Source organism: Oncorhynchus clarkii, chromosome 25, assembly GCF_045791955.1.
Source record: "Oncorhynchus clarkii lewisi isolate Uvic-CL-2024 chromosome 25, UVic_Ocla_1.0, whole genome shotgun sequence".
Taxonomy (NCBI): Eukaryota; Metazoa; Chordata; class Actinopteri; order Salmoniformes; family Salmonidae; genus Oncorhynchus; species Oncorhynchus clarkii.
This window is the reverse complement of record NC_092171.1, coordinates 33594881-33608151: the sequence shown is the minus strand read 5'-3', so window position 1 is coordinate 33608151 and position 13271 is coordinate 33594881. Positions and strand designations below refer to the sequence as shown.

At 42.7% G+C, this 13271-nt stretch overlaps 1 protein-coding gene across 14 annotated transcripts in view; it reads left to right on the top strand.

Moving 5' to 3' along the window:
- The window catches only part of LOC139383688 (gephyrin a), a 124076-nt gene that overhangs the window by 20986 nt on the left and 89819 nt on the right, over positions 1–13271 (top strand). For all 14 annotated transcript variants that reach the window (XM_071128240.1, XM_071128242.1, XM_071128235.1 and 11 more), the window contains exon 2: positions 12384–12462. In XM_071128240.1, coding sequence (XP_070984341.1) covers positions 12384–12462 — 79 coding nt within the window. The remainder of the gene's footprint in view (positions 1–12383; positions 12463–13271) is intronic.

The window sequence follows — 13271 nt, the reverse complement described above, 5'->3', positions numbered from 1 at the left end:
TCAATTTAAATAAATGCATTAGGCCCTAATCTATGGATGTCACATGACTGGGAATACAGATATGCAACGCAACGCAGAAACGCAACATGTAAGGTGTTGGTCCCATGTTTCATGAGCTGAAATAAAAGATCCCAGAAATGTTCCATACACACACAAAGCTTATTTCTCTCAAATGTTGGACACAGATATGTTTATATCCCTTTTAGTTAGCATTTCTCATTTGCCAAGATAATTCAGTGATGTTTAATATATGGTATGGCTGTGGTGGTTATACTCGGGTCAGAATGAGAGTCACTGAGATGGAGGGCGGGAAAACACACATAGAGAGATGTAAAGAGAGAGGGCGAACAGCTGCATTGCAGGGTAGTGGATATTCCAGAGGTTGGTCTAATCTCTCTTTCTCTTTCCCTCCCCCTTCCTCACTCTCTTTCTAATAGTATTATGTTCTCCCCCAGCCAGCTTGTATTTCCTAGCAGGTAGAGACTAGAGAGAGAATCATCCTCTGTGTCTTGTTATATAACTATCACCTCGTTTTGATCCTCCCACTTCAAATGAATGAAGAACCGGCCTGGGGCTGGGGTATAGGCCTGGGGCTGGGGTATAGGCCTGGGGCTGGGGTATAGGCCTGGGGCTGGGGTATGGGGCTGGGGTATAGGGCTGGGATTGAGACTGGGGCTGGGGTATAGGGCTGGGATTGAGACTGGGGCTGGGATTGAGACTGGGGCTGGGGTATGGGGCTGGGATTGAGACTGGGGCTGGGGTATAGGGCTGGGATTGAGACTTTGGCTGGGGTATAGGGCTGGGATTGAGACGGGCTGGGGTATAGTAATGGGATTGAGACAGGGGCTATAAAAATGGATTTTATCAAAGAAAACGGCACTTCATTTGATCAATGGGTCACTCAGGAAGAGAAATAAGAGCAAGATATCAGAATGTAAGTCATAATTTTACCTTCAGATGTGAATGTGTAAAAACTGTCATGGCGGAAAATGTTTCTGTTCTTGATTGCTCTTCTCAAACAAAAGCATGGGATTTGTTCTCTGTAATAGCTATTTTAAATTGGAAAACGTAGTTTGATGACCAAGATTCTAATCTTTTGAAGGATGTAAGACACTTATCACTTTTCAAGAATGTTTAATGTTACGAAATTGTATTTTTAGTCACTCTGAAATTTCCCCTGATGTTGGTCCCTGTACGGGGATCGCAGCCATAACAGGTTATTAACTCAGTTTTAAAATGTATGCCAAACAAAAACCATTTATTTCAAAGTTTAACAAACCATACAACTCTATGCACAGGGACTACTTTTAACAATTTACACTGAACATTTTACAAAACGACATTTACTGGAAGAACTGCAGATGCAAACTTTGGTAACAGAATGATGATAACATCTCTGTTAAATATCTGTTCCCAATTTAGATTCACAGACACATTGGGCCACATGGAGAACTAAAGGCACAGCAACTGAAATTGACTTAGTAACAGGAAATACATTTATTTCCATGACATAATTTAAAGAGTAGTTTCAAGATAGTTTCAAATACATGCAACTTAAAAGTTACATATCACCAAATGTAGATTTGAAATCTCCTGGACATCAGAGCAACCTTGAGGGAATCATATTTGGGTCAGAAAATAATGTTCATATGATGGATAAGATATACAAAACCTTGTAGAGAGAATATTCACCTGACAATCTCTTAGAAAATAATATAAACTATTGGAACAACGACTTTAAAAGAACTGATGTTAGCATGGAGGGAAAGTTGAAGCATAACTAACGAAAATAACAAATGTGTGCTTAATCCATATAAACTCAAGTATAGTTTTTCCTAACCACTGTGCTTCTACATATGCATTGCTTGCTGTTTGGGGTTTTAGGCTGGGTTTCTGTATAGCACTTTGTAAAAAGGCCTTTATAAATCAATTTGATGCATTGATTATAAGTGTCAATTCACAAATTCGACAGCACAACGGCAGTCATGTCTCAAGTGTAAAATTTATAAAGATTCAATAATCCATGCTTTCTGGGAATTCTACAAAGTCCAGAAGTTGTGGGCGGAGCTAGAAAGTTGGCTATCAGAATATTACAATGTTAACATACTTTTAATCCGTCTGTCTGCATACAGTTGAAGTCTGAAGTTTACATACACTTAGGTTGAAGCCATTAAAACTAGTTTACATACACTTAGGTTGGAGCCATTAAAACTAGTTTACATAGACTTAGGTTGGAGCCATTAAAACTAGTTTACATACACTTAGGTTGGAGTCATTAAAACTCGTTTTTCAACCACTCCAAAAATGTCTTGTTAACAAACTATAGTGTTTGCAAGTTGGTCAGGACATCTACTTTGTGCATGACGCAAGTAATTTTTCCAACAATTGTTTACAGACAGATTATTTCACTTATAATTCACTGTATCACAATTCCAGTGGGTCAGAAGATAATTTACACTAAGTTGACTGTGCATTTAAAAAGCTTGGAAAATTCCAGAAAATGATGTAATTGCTTTAGAAGCTTCTGATAGGCTAATTGACATAATTTGAGTCAATTGGATGTATTTCAAGGCCTACCTTCAAACTCAGTGCCTCTTTGCTTGACATCATGGGAAAATCAAAAGAAATCAGCCAGACCTCCACAAGTCTGGTTAATCCTTCGGAGCATTTCCAAACCCCAAGAATTTGGGGGTGTGGCCAGGCACTACGGATGGGGGTGTGGCCAGGCACTAGGGATGGGGGTGTGGCCAGGCACTAGGGATGGGGGTGTGGCCAGGCACTAGGGATGGGGGTGTGGCCAGACACTAGGGATGGGGGTGTGGCCAGACACTAGGGATGGGGGTGTGGCCAGACACTAGGGATGGGGGTGTGGCCAGACACTAGGGATGGGGGTGTGGCCAGACACTAGGGATGGGGGTGTGGCCAGACACTAGGGATGGGGGTGTGGCCAGGCACTAGGGATGGGGGTGTGGCCAGGCACTAGGGATGGGGGTGTGGCCAGGCACTAGGGATGGAGGTGTGGCCAGGCACTAGGGATGGGGGTGTGGCCAGGCACTAGGGATGGGGGTGTGGCCAGGCCAGGTTCAGGTTTGGTCCAGTCCGGTAAGTCTGTGGACGTTAACGTCAAGGCATCAAAGAAAACATAAGAAATCAAAGCCTTTACTTCAGCCTCATTAAGATTGAAAATGGTTGAAAAATGGATCTAGGCTTTCATTTCCCCAAAATATCTATATTTTTTCAATTTGATATTCTCCTATGACTTCACATGTTGGTACTCATGGGTCCTTTTCAATGAAAATGCCCGTGTGTCACTGGGCCTTGTACTGTTGGTGTGAAAGGAGACAGAAGAGGAAAGGGTTAATGAGGGAATGGGCGTATGACCCTGTACATCGCTTGGGTTACTCACTCACTACTAATCTAGTCACTACAACACAGTCATAATGCTCCTTCCTCTCTCTCTCTCTCGCGCTCTTTCTCGCTCTCTGTTTCCTGGAGCTGTGGCACATGGGCATCTCACCAGAGAGAGATGTGGGAATCTCACTATCACCTTTCTACTTCTGGCCGTCCCCTCTGACTATTCTACCCTATACACATTTTGAACCACATGGACCTCAGTTGGAGCACAGAAAGAGAGAAGGAGAGAGAGCGACAAGAGTGAGGAGAGAGGAGAATATATCCCTCTCTCCCTCCATCCCTCCCTCTCCTGCAGGGAATTGTGGCCTATGGATCAAGGGCTAGAGGGGGAGAAGGGGTGAGAGAGAGAGTAAAAGGGAGAAGAACGAGTGAAGGAGTGAGAGTGGGGAAGGAGAGTGTAAGAGGAAGAGTTTCTAAGTAGGGGAGAGCACTGGGCATTGAGAGAGAGTGAAAACGTTTGGGTATAAGGGAATAAACGGGTAACTGGGAATGCTGCAATTATGAAGCAAGTCTTACACCACTCTGCCTCTCTCTGTCCTTCCCTACTCTCTCTCGCCCCCTCTCTCTCTTTCTCTCTGTCTCTTTGTATCTCTATCTCTCTGATGTGGAGCAGAGCAAAGGATGAAGCAGTAGAGAGAGAAAACATGAGGCCATTCAGTGTTGCTGGTTGAATTGTCAGTGCTTTATAATTTATTTACCAGGCTACAGGTCATCTCTCTCTCTCTATATATCTCTCTCTCTCTCTCTCTCTCTCTCTCTCTCTCTCTCTCTCTCTCTCTCTCTCTCTCTCTCTCTCTCTCTCTCTCTCTCTCTCTCTCTCTCTCTCTCTCTCTCTCTCTCTCTCTCTCTCTCTCTCTCTCTCTCTCTCTCTCTCTCTCTCTCTCTCTCTCTCTCTCTCTCTCTCTCTATATCTCTCTCTCTCTCTCTATATCTCTCTCTCTCTATATCTCTCTCTCTCTCTCTCTCTCTCTCTCTCTCTCTCTCTCTCTCTCTCTATATATATATATATCTCTCTCTCTCTATATATCTCTCTCTCTATATCTCTCTCTCTCTCTCTATCTCTCTCTCTCTATATCTCTCTCTCTCTCTCTCTCTCTATATATATATATCTCTCTCTCTCTCTCTCTCTCTATATATATATATATATCTCTCTCTCTCTCTATATCTCTCTCTCTATATCTCTCTCTCTCTCTCTATCTCTCTCTCTCTATATCTCTCTCTCTCTCTCTATCTCTCTCTCTCTATATCTCTCTCTCTCTCTCTCTCTCTATATATATATATCTCTCTCTCTCTCTCTCTATCTCTCTCTATCTATCTCTCTATCTCTCTCTATCTATCTCTATCTATCTCTCTCTCTCTCTATATATATCTCTCTATATCTCTCTCTCTCTCTCTATCTCTCTCTCTCTATATCTCTCTCTCTCTCTCTCTCTCTCTCTATATCTCTCTCTCTCTCTCTCTCTCTCTCTCTATATATATATATATATATATCTCTCTCTCTCTCTATATCTCTCTCTCTATATCTCTCTCTCTCTCTATCTCTCTCTCTCTATATCTCTCTCTCTCTCTCTCTCTCTATATATATATCTCTCTCTCTCTCTCTCTCTCTCTCTCTCTATCTCTCTCTATCTATCTCTCTATCTCTCTCTATCTATCTCTATCTATCTCTCTCTCTCTCTATATATATCTCTCTCTCTATCTCTCTCTATCTATCTCTATCTCTCTCTATATCTCTCTCTATCTATCTCTATCTCTCTCTATATCTCTCTCTATCTATCTCTATCTATCTCTCTCTCTCTCTCAATTCAATTCAATTCAATTCAAGGGCTTTATTGGCATGGGAAACATGTGTTAACATTGCCAAAGCAAGTGAGGTAGACAACATACAAAGTGAAAATATAAAGTGAAAAACAACAAAAATTAACAGTAAACATTACACATACAGAGGTTTCAAAACAGTAAAGACATTACAAATGTCATATTATATATATATATACAGTGTTTTAACAATGTACAAATGGTTAAAGGACACAAGATAAAATAAATAAGCATAAATATGGGTTGTATTTACAATGGTGTGTGTTCTTCACTGGTTGCCCTTTTCTCGTGGCAACAGGTCACAAATCTTGCTGCTGTGATGGCACACTGTGGAATTTCACCCAGTAGATATGGGAGTTTTTCAAATTTGGATTTGTTTTCGAATTCTTTGTGGATCTGTGTAATCTGAGGGAAATATGTCTCTCTAATATGGTCATACATTGGGCAGGAGGTTAGGAAGTGCAGCTCAGTTTCCACCTCATTTTGTGGGCAGTGAGCACATAGCCTGTCTTCACTTGAGAGCCATGTCTGCCTACGGCGGCCTTTCTCAATAGCAAGGCTATGCTCACTGAGTCTGTACATAGTCAAAGCTTTCCTTAATTTTGGGTCAGTCACAGTGGTCAGGTATTCTGCTGCTGTGTACTCTCTGTTTAGGGCCAAATAGCATTCTAGTTTGCTCTGTTTTTTTGTTAATTCTTTCCAATGTGTCAAGTAATTATCTTTTTGTTTTCTCATGATTTGGTTGGGTCTAATTGTGCTGTTGTCCTGGGGCTCTGTAGGGTGTGTTTGTGTTTGTGAACAGAGCCCCAGGACCAGCTTGCTTAGGGGACTCTTCTCCAGGTTCATCTCTCTGTAGGTGATGGCTTTGTTATGGAAGGTTTGTGAATCACTTCCTTTTAGGTGGTTGTAGAATTTAACGGCTCTTTTCTGGATTTTGATAATTAGTGGGTATCGGCCTAATTCTGCTCTGCATGCATTATTTGGTGTTCTACGTTGTACACGGAGGATATTTTTGCAGAATTCTGCGTGCAGAGTCTCAATTTGGTGTTTGTCCCATTTTGTGAAGTCTTGGTTGGTGAGCGGACCCCAGACCTCACAACCATAAAGGGCAATGGGCTCTATGACTGATTCAAGTATTTTTAGCCAAATCCTAATTGGTATGTTGAAATTTATGTTTCTTTTGATGGCATAGAATGCCCTTCTTGCCTTGTCTCTCAGATCGTTCACAGCTTTGTGGAAGTTACCTGTGGCGCTGATGTTTAGGCCAAGGTATGTATAGTTTTTTGTGTGCTCTAGGGCAACAGTGTCTAGATTGAATTTGTATTTGTGGTCCTGGTGACTGGACCTTTTTTGGAACACCATTATTTTGGTCTTACTGAGATTTACTGTCAGGGCCCAGGTCTGACAGAATCTGTGCATAAGATCTAGGTGCTGCTGTAGGCCCTCCTTGGTTGGTGACAGAAGCACCAGATCATCGGCAAACAGCAGACATTTGACTTCGGATTCTAGCAGGGGGAGGCCGGGTGCTGCAGACTTTTCTAGTGCCCGCGCCAATTCGTTGATATATATGTTGAAGAGGGTGGGGCTTAAGCTGCATCCCTGTCTAACCCCACGACCCTGTGTGAAGAAATGTGTGTTTTTTGCCAATTTTAACCGCACACTTGTTGTTTGTGTACATGGATTTTATAATGTCGTATGTTTTACCCCCAACACCACTTTCCATCAGTTTGTATAGCAGACCCTCATGCCAGATTGAGTCGAAGGCTTTTTTGAAATCAACAAAGCATGAGAAGACTTTGCCTTTGTTTTGGTTTGTTTGGTTGTCAACTAGGGTGTGCAGGGTGAATACATGGTCTGTTGTACGGTAATTTGGTAAAAAGCCAATTTGACATTTGCTCAGTACATTGTTTTCATTGAGGAAATGTACGAGTCTGCTGTTAATGATAATGCAGAGGATTTTCCCAAGGTTACTGTTGACGCATATTCCACAGTAGTTATTGGGGTCAAATTTGTCTCCACTTTTGTGGATTGGGGTGATCAGTCCTTGGTTCCAAATATTGGGGAAGATGCCAGAGCTAAGTATGATGTTAAAGAGTTTTAGTATAGCCAATTGGAATTTGTTGTCTGTATATTTGATCATTTCATTGAGGATACCATCAACACCACAGGCCTTTTTGGGTTGGAGGGTTTTTATTTTGTCCTGTAACTCATTCAATGTAATTGGATAATCCAGTGGGTTCTGGTAGTCTTTAATAGATGATTCTAAGATCTGTATTTGATCATGTATATGTTTTTGCTCTTTATTCTTTGTTATAGAGCCAAAAAGATTGGAGAAGTGGTTTACCCATACATCTCCATTTTGGATAGATAATTCTTCTTGTTGTTGTTTGTTTAGTGTTTTCCAATTTTCCCAGAAGTGGTTAGAGTCTATGGATTCTTCAATTGCATTGAGCTGATTTCTGACATGCTGTTCCTTCTTTTTCCGTAGTGTATTTCTGTATTGTTTTAGTGATTCACCATAGTGAAGGCGTAGACTCAGGTTTTCCGGGTCTCTATGTTTTTGGTTGGACAGGTTTCTCAATTTCTTTCTTAGATTTTTGCATTCTTCATCAAACCATTTGTCATTATTGTTAATTTTCTTCGGTTTTCTATTTGAGATTTTTAGATTTGATAGGGAAGCTGAGAGGTCAAATATACTGTTAAGATTTTCTACTGCCAAGTTTACACCTTCACTATTACAGCGGAACGTTTTACCCAGGAAATTGTCTAAAAGGGATTGAATTTGTTGTTGCCTAATTGTTTTTTGGTAGGTTTTCAAACTGCATTCCTTCCATCTATAGCATTTCTTAATGTTACTCAGTTCCTTTGGCTTTGATGCCTCCTGATTGATTATTGCTCTGTTTAAGTAGACTGTGATTTTGCTGTGGTCTGATAGGGGTGTCAGTGGGCTGACTGTGAACGCTCTGAGAGACTCTGGGTTGAGGTCGGTGATAAAGTAGTCTACAGTACTACTGCCAAGAGATGAGCTATAGGTGTACCTACCATAGGAGTCCCCTCGAAGCCTACCGTTGACTATGTACATACCCAGCGTGCGACAGAGCTGCAGGAGTTGTGACCCGTTTTTGTTGATTATGTTGTCATAGTTGTGCCTAGGGGGGCATATGTGGGAGGGAATGCTGTCACCTCCAGGCAGGTGTTTGTCCCCCTGTGTGCTTAGGGTGTCAGGTTCTTGTCCGGTTCTGGCATTTAGGTCGCCACAGACTAGTACATGTCCCTGGGCCTGGAAATGATTGATTTCCCCCTCCAGGATGGAGAAGCTGTCTTCATTAAAATATGGGGATTCTAGTGGGGGGATATAGGTAGCACACAGGAGGACATTTTTCTCTGTTAGGATAATTTCCTTTTGATTTTCTAGCCAAATGTAAAATGTTCCTGTTTTGATTAATTTAATGGAGTGAGTTAGGTCTGCTCTATACCAAATTAGCATACCCCCTGAGTCCCTTCCCTGTTTCACACCTGGTAGTTTGGTGGATGGGACTACCAGCTCTCTGTAACCTAGAGGGCAACCAGTGGGTCCGTCTCCTCTATACCAGGTTTCTTGCAGGATGACAATGTCTGTATTACCGATTTCTTTGGTGAAGTCCGGGTTTCTGCTCTTTAGGCCAAAAGCAGATGACCTCAGGCCTTGGATATTCCAGGATAATATAGTGAAGGCTTTTTGTTCCATAGAGTGTCCAATGTTGTTGGTCGTGGTTTGGCCTCAGGCCAGTAAGTGTGAGCAGAGCCTGCTGAGCATCTGGTACATGCCATTGGCTTCGGCGAGTGTGAGAGTGGGGGTTGGGACTGTTTGCCCGCTCACTACCTGGGCGTATGTGTGGCTTCCATGTTGAGGCCCTCTTTGCGGGGGTGGGGTGCATGGGGTGGGCAGGAGTGGCATAGGTCTGATCTGAGGGGGCCTAAATGGGGTGTGGGCATGGTTGACGTGGGGGGGTGTTGATTGGTTGGGGTGGGGGTGTGGATGTGTCTGGGTGTACTGTGGTCTGGATGTAATTCCTCTTGGCGTGGGTCCTCTTTTTGTAGGTCCAGGGGGGGGGTCCTGCAGATCTGGGAGGGTGTCTCGCTGGTCTGGATGGGGTGTCTATTGATCTGTTGCTCCTGTGTGAAGTGTTGGGGATACGTTTGAGAGCGATGTCCTTTTAGAGTTCGGGCAAAGGTGGGCACTGCTGCCTTGTAGAGGTGGACCTGGTCATAGAGGCTGTTCAAGTCCAGGGTGGAGTGGTGGGCCAGGAAAACGTTTGGTTTTGAGGCACAGTCACGGGAAATACTTGCATTTACCCGCTGTATTGTGGCAGGGTGGAAGTCTTTTCGTGGTAGCAGGGTGGAGATAACCACTTGTGCGTTGGGGAAAGTAGAAGAAGCCTTTTCAATCACTCCCTTCAGTGCTGTGGCCACTCTTTCCTGCTGTGCTCTCAGGTCGTTTGTGCCTGTGTGTATTATTATGTGGCTGGGTGAGCCTAGTTTGGCCTCAGACAGAAGGTCTAGGGCGCGCTGGGTGTTTGGACACCAGAGTTTAGACACACTGTGTTTGGGAAAAAGGTTTTTTTCTTCTATATATTTCCCATTTGAGTCCATAAGTAGTACAATCTGTGTCTTTGTCTCTGTGTCTGTGTTTGTCCTCAGTGGGTGTGGGGGGGTTGTCAAAAGGGCTATCAGGGTGGCTGACAGGGGGGGTGCTCAGAGGGGGTGAGAGCCTCTGGGCTTGGGGTTCTTCATTTGTCTGTTCTGCTGTGATGTCGACTCTATGGTCAGGGTCTGGTGTGGACTGTTCTGCTGTGGTGTCGACTCTATGGTCAGGGTCTGGTGTGGACTGTTCTGCTGTGGTGTCGAGACTTTTGTTGGGTGCTGAGGTGGGCTGTTCTGCTGGCTTCTCTGTGGGGGTGGCCACCTCTCTAGTGGGTTGTTCTCTGTCACACGCCGTCCCCCTCAACTTCTCCTCCATCCCCCTCAACCTCTCCTCCACCAGCAGTCTGATACTCTCCTCTAGTGCTCTGTTCTGCTCCTCTTTCTCCTGTTGTATTTGTCTCACCACTGTCCAAAGTGCAGATATGTCTCTGTCCACCTCCAGCTCTCCGGGTCTGGTTAAGGGGCTGTTGTTGTGCTGGACTGTTGTCTGGGTCTGTGCTGACTGAAGTGTAATCACCTGCTGTTCCAGCTCCACCTGCCTTACCTCCAGCTGGGTGAATTTGTCCTTCATTTCAATGAGGGAGTGGTAATCTGTGCTGGGAGGTTGACTCTCCACTGGGGGTTGCTCATTTGTGGGGTTACATAATGAAGAGGTCTGGTCTGACCCGCTCGGTGTGGGGGTATCTTTATCAAGGGAGAGCTTCTCCTGCTGGGCTAATTCTTTGATTAGGTGAAAGTCCAGCTGAAACTGTTTGTGGTTATTCTGTACCATTACTGTTCCGGATTTATAGATATTTATATTACTTAACTCAGAGTCCTCGTTATCAAGTATTCTGAGTTTCCACCCCTCGTTAATCCCCCCTCTCGTAACAAAGGGGTAGTGTGCTAATATAGCACTGTGCCATGCCAGGGGATGGTTTGTGTGGAAGATAAGGTTGCTGATGTTCCCATTTTTGTAATAGTCAGCAAAAAGTGTTTCTTGATTTTCCATAAGGAGCTTCTTCTTGTGGTCTTTTCTTGCCTTATCATTCTTTACATGCAAAGGGTACTGTATTTTAATTACCTCTGAACAGCGGGAGGGAGCTTCTAAGGCCTCTCCATTTGGTTGGGGTAGACTGTGTGACTCTCCTGCCATTGTTGGGCTAATGGGCTTTGACACCTCTCACTTGACACGTCAGTGCTAGTTGAAGCTGTATCAAGCTTGGTAGAATTATGTTAGAATTCAGTCCTTATAAAGTAATGTTGTGTATTTTTCTTCTTGGCTTTTGGAAATAAAATATCGTTTCAGACTAAACATTACTCACTTGGATGGTGGATGGTGGATGGTGTTTTCAGGTTTCTGTTGTTTTCCAGAGAATTTGCTGTATAGGTTAATAAATCCTTGGTTGTTGTGAACTTTCCAGGTGATTCCGTAATTCCGTCCAAAATCAGGTTGTAGGTTTTAAGTTTTGATTTGAAGTAGGGGTTATGTTGAAGAGGGTATAATCCAGTATGTGTTCCTGACAAAAAATCCAAGTTTATCTAACTCCTAATCTATCTTTTTTAAAGAAAATGCTGAAAAATGCAGGAGCTCTGATCCTGACCTCTGCTCTGCTCTACTAAATAAAAAATAAACTCAAACTACTCTCTCTCTCATATCGTCTGCACTTTACTATATTTAGCTTATCCTTTTCTCATCTTTGTCCTCATGCCTATTTCTCTCTCTTTTTTTTCATTCTTTCTCCCACGCCCTTGAGAAAAGAGTGATGATAGAGACAAGGTGTGATGTCACAGCTAGGGATGCACATTTTGGGGAATATTCAGAGGTGGAAACATCCCATGGGAATTAACGGAAATATATGGGAATTAATGGAAATATATGCAAATTTATATTAATACCATTTAAATGTAGAGTTTTTTTGCATTCTATATATTTACCATATCATATGGAGACACAAACATAAACATTTTACCTGATCGTAAGTAGACATAATTGCAAATGATTCAAGCCTTCCAATAGAATTTTAAAAAACAATTTATCCAGGTTCAAATCTCTGTAGGTGATGGCTTTGTTTTGGAAGGTTTGGGAATCGTTTCCTTTTAGGTAGTTGTAGAATTTAATTTGGATCATTAGCGGGTACTGGCCTAATTCAGCTCTGCATGCATTATTTGGTGTTTTACGTTGTACACAGAGAACATTTTCGCAGAAGTCTCAATTTGGTGTTTGCCCCATTTTGTGAATTCTTAGTTGGTGAGTGGACCCCTTGACTGATTCAAGTAGTTTAGCCAGATCCAAACTGGTATGTAAAATGTTATGTTCCTTTTTTAAAAATATATATGTTAGAGGGTGCGGCTCAAGCTGCGTCCCTGTCTCACCCCACGGCCCTGTGTTTTTGCCAATTTTAACCGCACATTCTCTCTATCTTTGTCTCTCTCTTTGTCTCTCTCTTTCTCTCTCTGTCTCTCACCCTTTCTATTTATCTCTACAGTGAGTGACAGCTGCTTCAGGAACCTGGCTGAGGACCGCAGTGGAGTAAACCTCAAAGATCTGGTCCACGACCCATCTCTGTGAGTACACACACGCACACAGACTTTGCAGGTGTTATGCCAGGTGCAGCGAAATGCTTATCCAACAGTGCTGTAGAATGTCAGAACGAGTCCATTTAACAAAGTGTATACAGTGCCTTGCGAAAGTGTTCGGCCCCCTTGAACTTTGCGACCTTTTGCCACATTTCAGGCTTCAAACATAAAGATATAAAACTGTATTTTTTCAGTTTTTGGTTTGTTAAAAAAGTTTGAAATATCTAATAAATGTCGTTCCACTTCATGATTGTGTCCCACTTGTTGTTGATTCTTCACAAAAAAATACAGTTTTATATCTTTATGTTTGAAGCCTGAAATGTGGCAAAAGGTCGCAAAGTTCAAGGGGGCCGAATACTTTCGCAAGGCACTGTATATAACAGTACCAGTTAAAAGTTGGACACCTACTCATTAAAGGGTTTTTGTTTATTTTCACTATTTTTTACATTGTTGAATAATAGTGAAGACATCAAAACTACGAAATAACCCCAATGTGTAGTAACCAAAAAAGTGTTAAATCAAAATAAATTCTATATTTTAGAATCTTCAAAGTAGCCACCATTTGCCTTGCACACTCTTGGCATTCTCTCAACCAGCTTCATGAGAAATGCTTTTCCAACAGTATTGAAGGAGTTCCCACATATGCTGAGTACTTGTTGGCTGCTTTTTTTTTTTTCAATTGCGTTGAGGTCGGGTGATTGTGGAGGCCAGGTCATCTGATGCAGCACTCCGTCACTCTTCTTCCTGGTCAAATAGCCCTTACACAGGATAGAGGTGTGTTTTGGGTTATTGTCCTG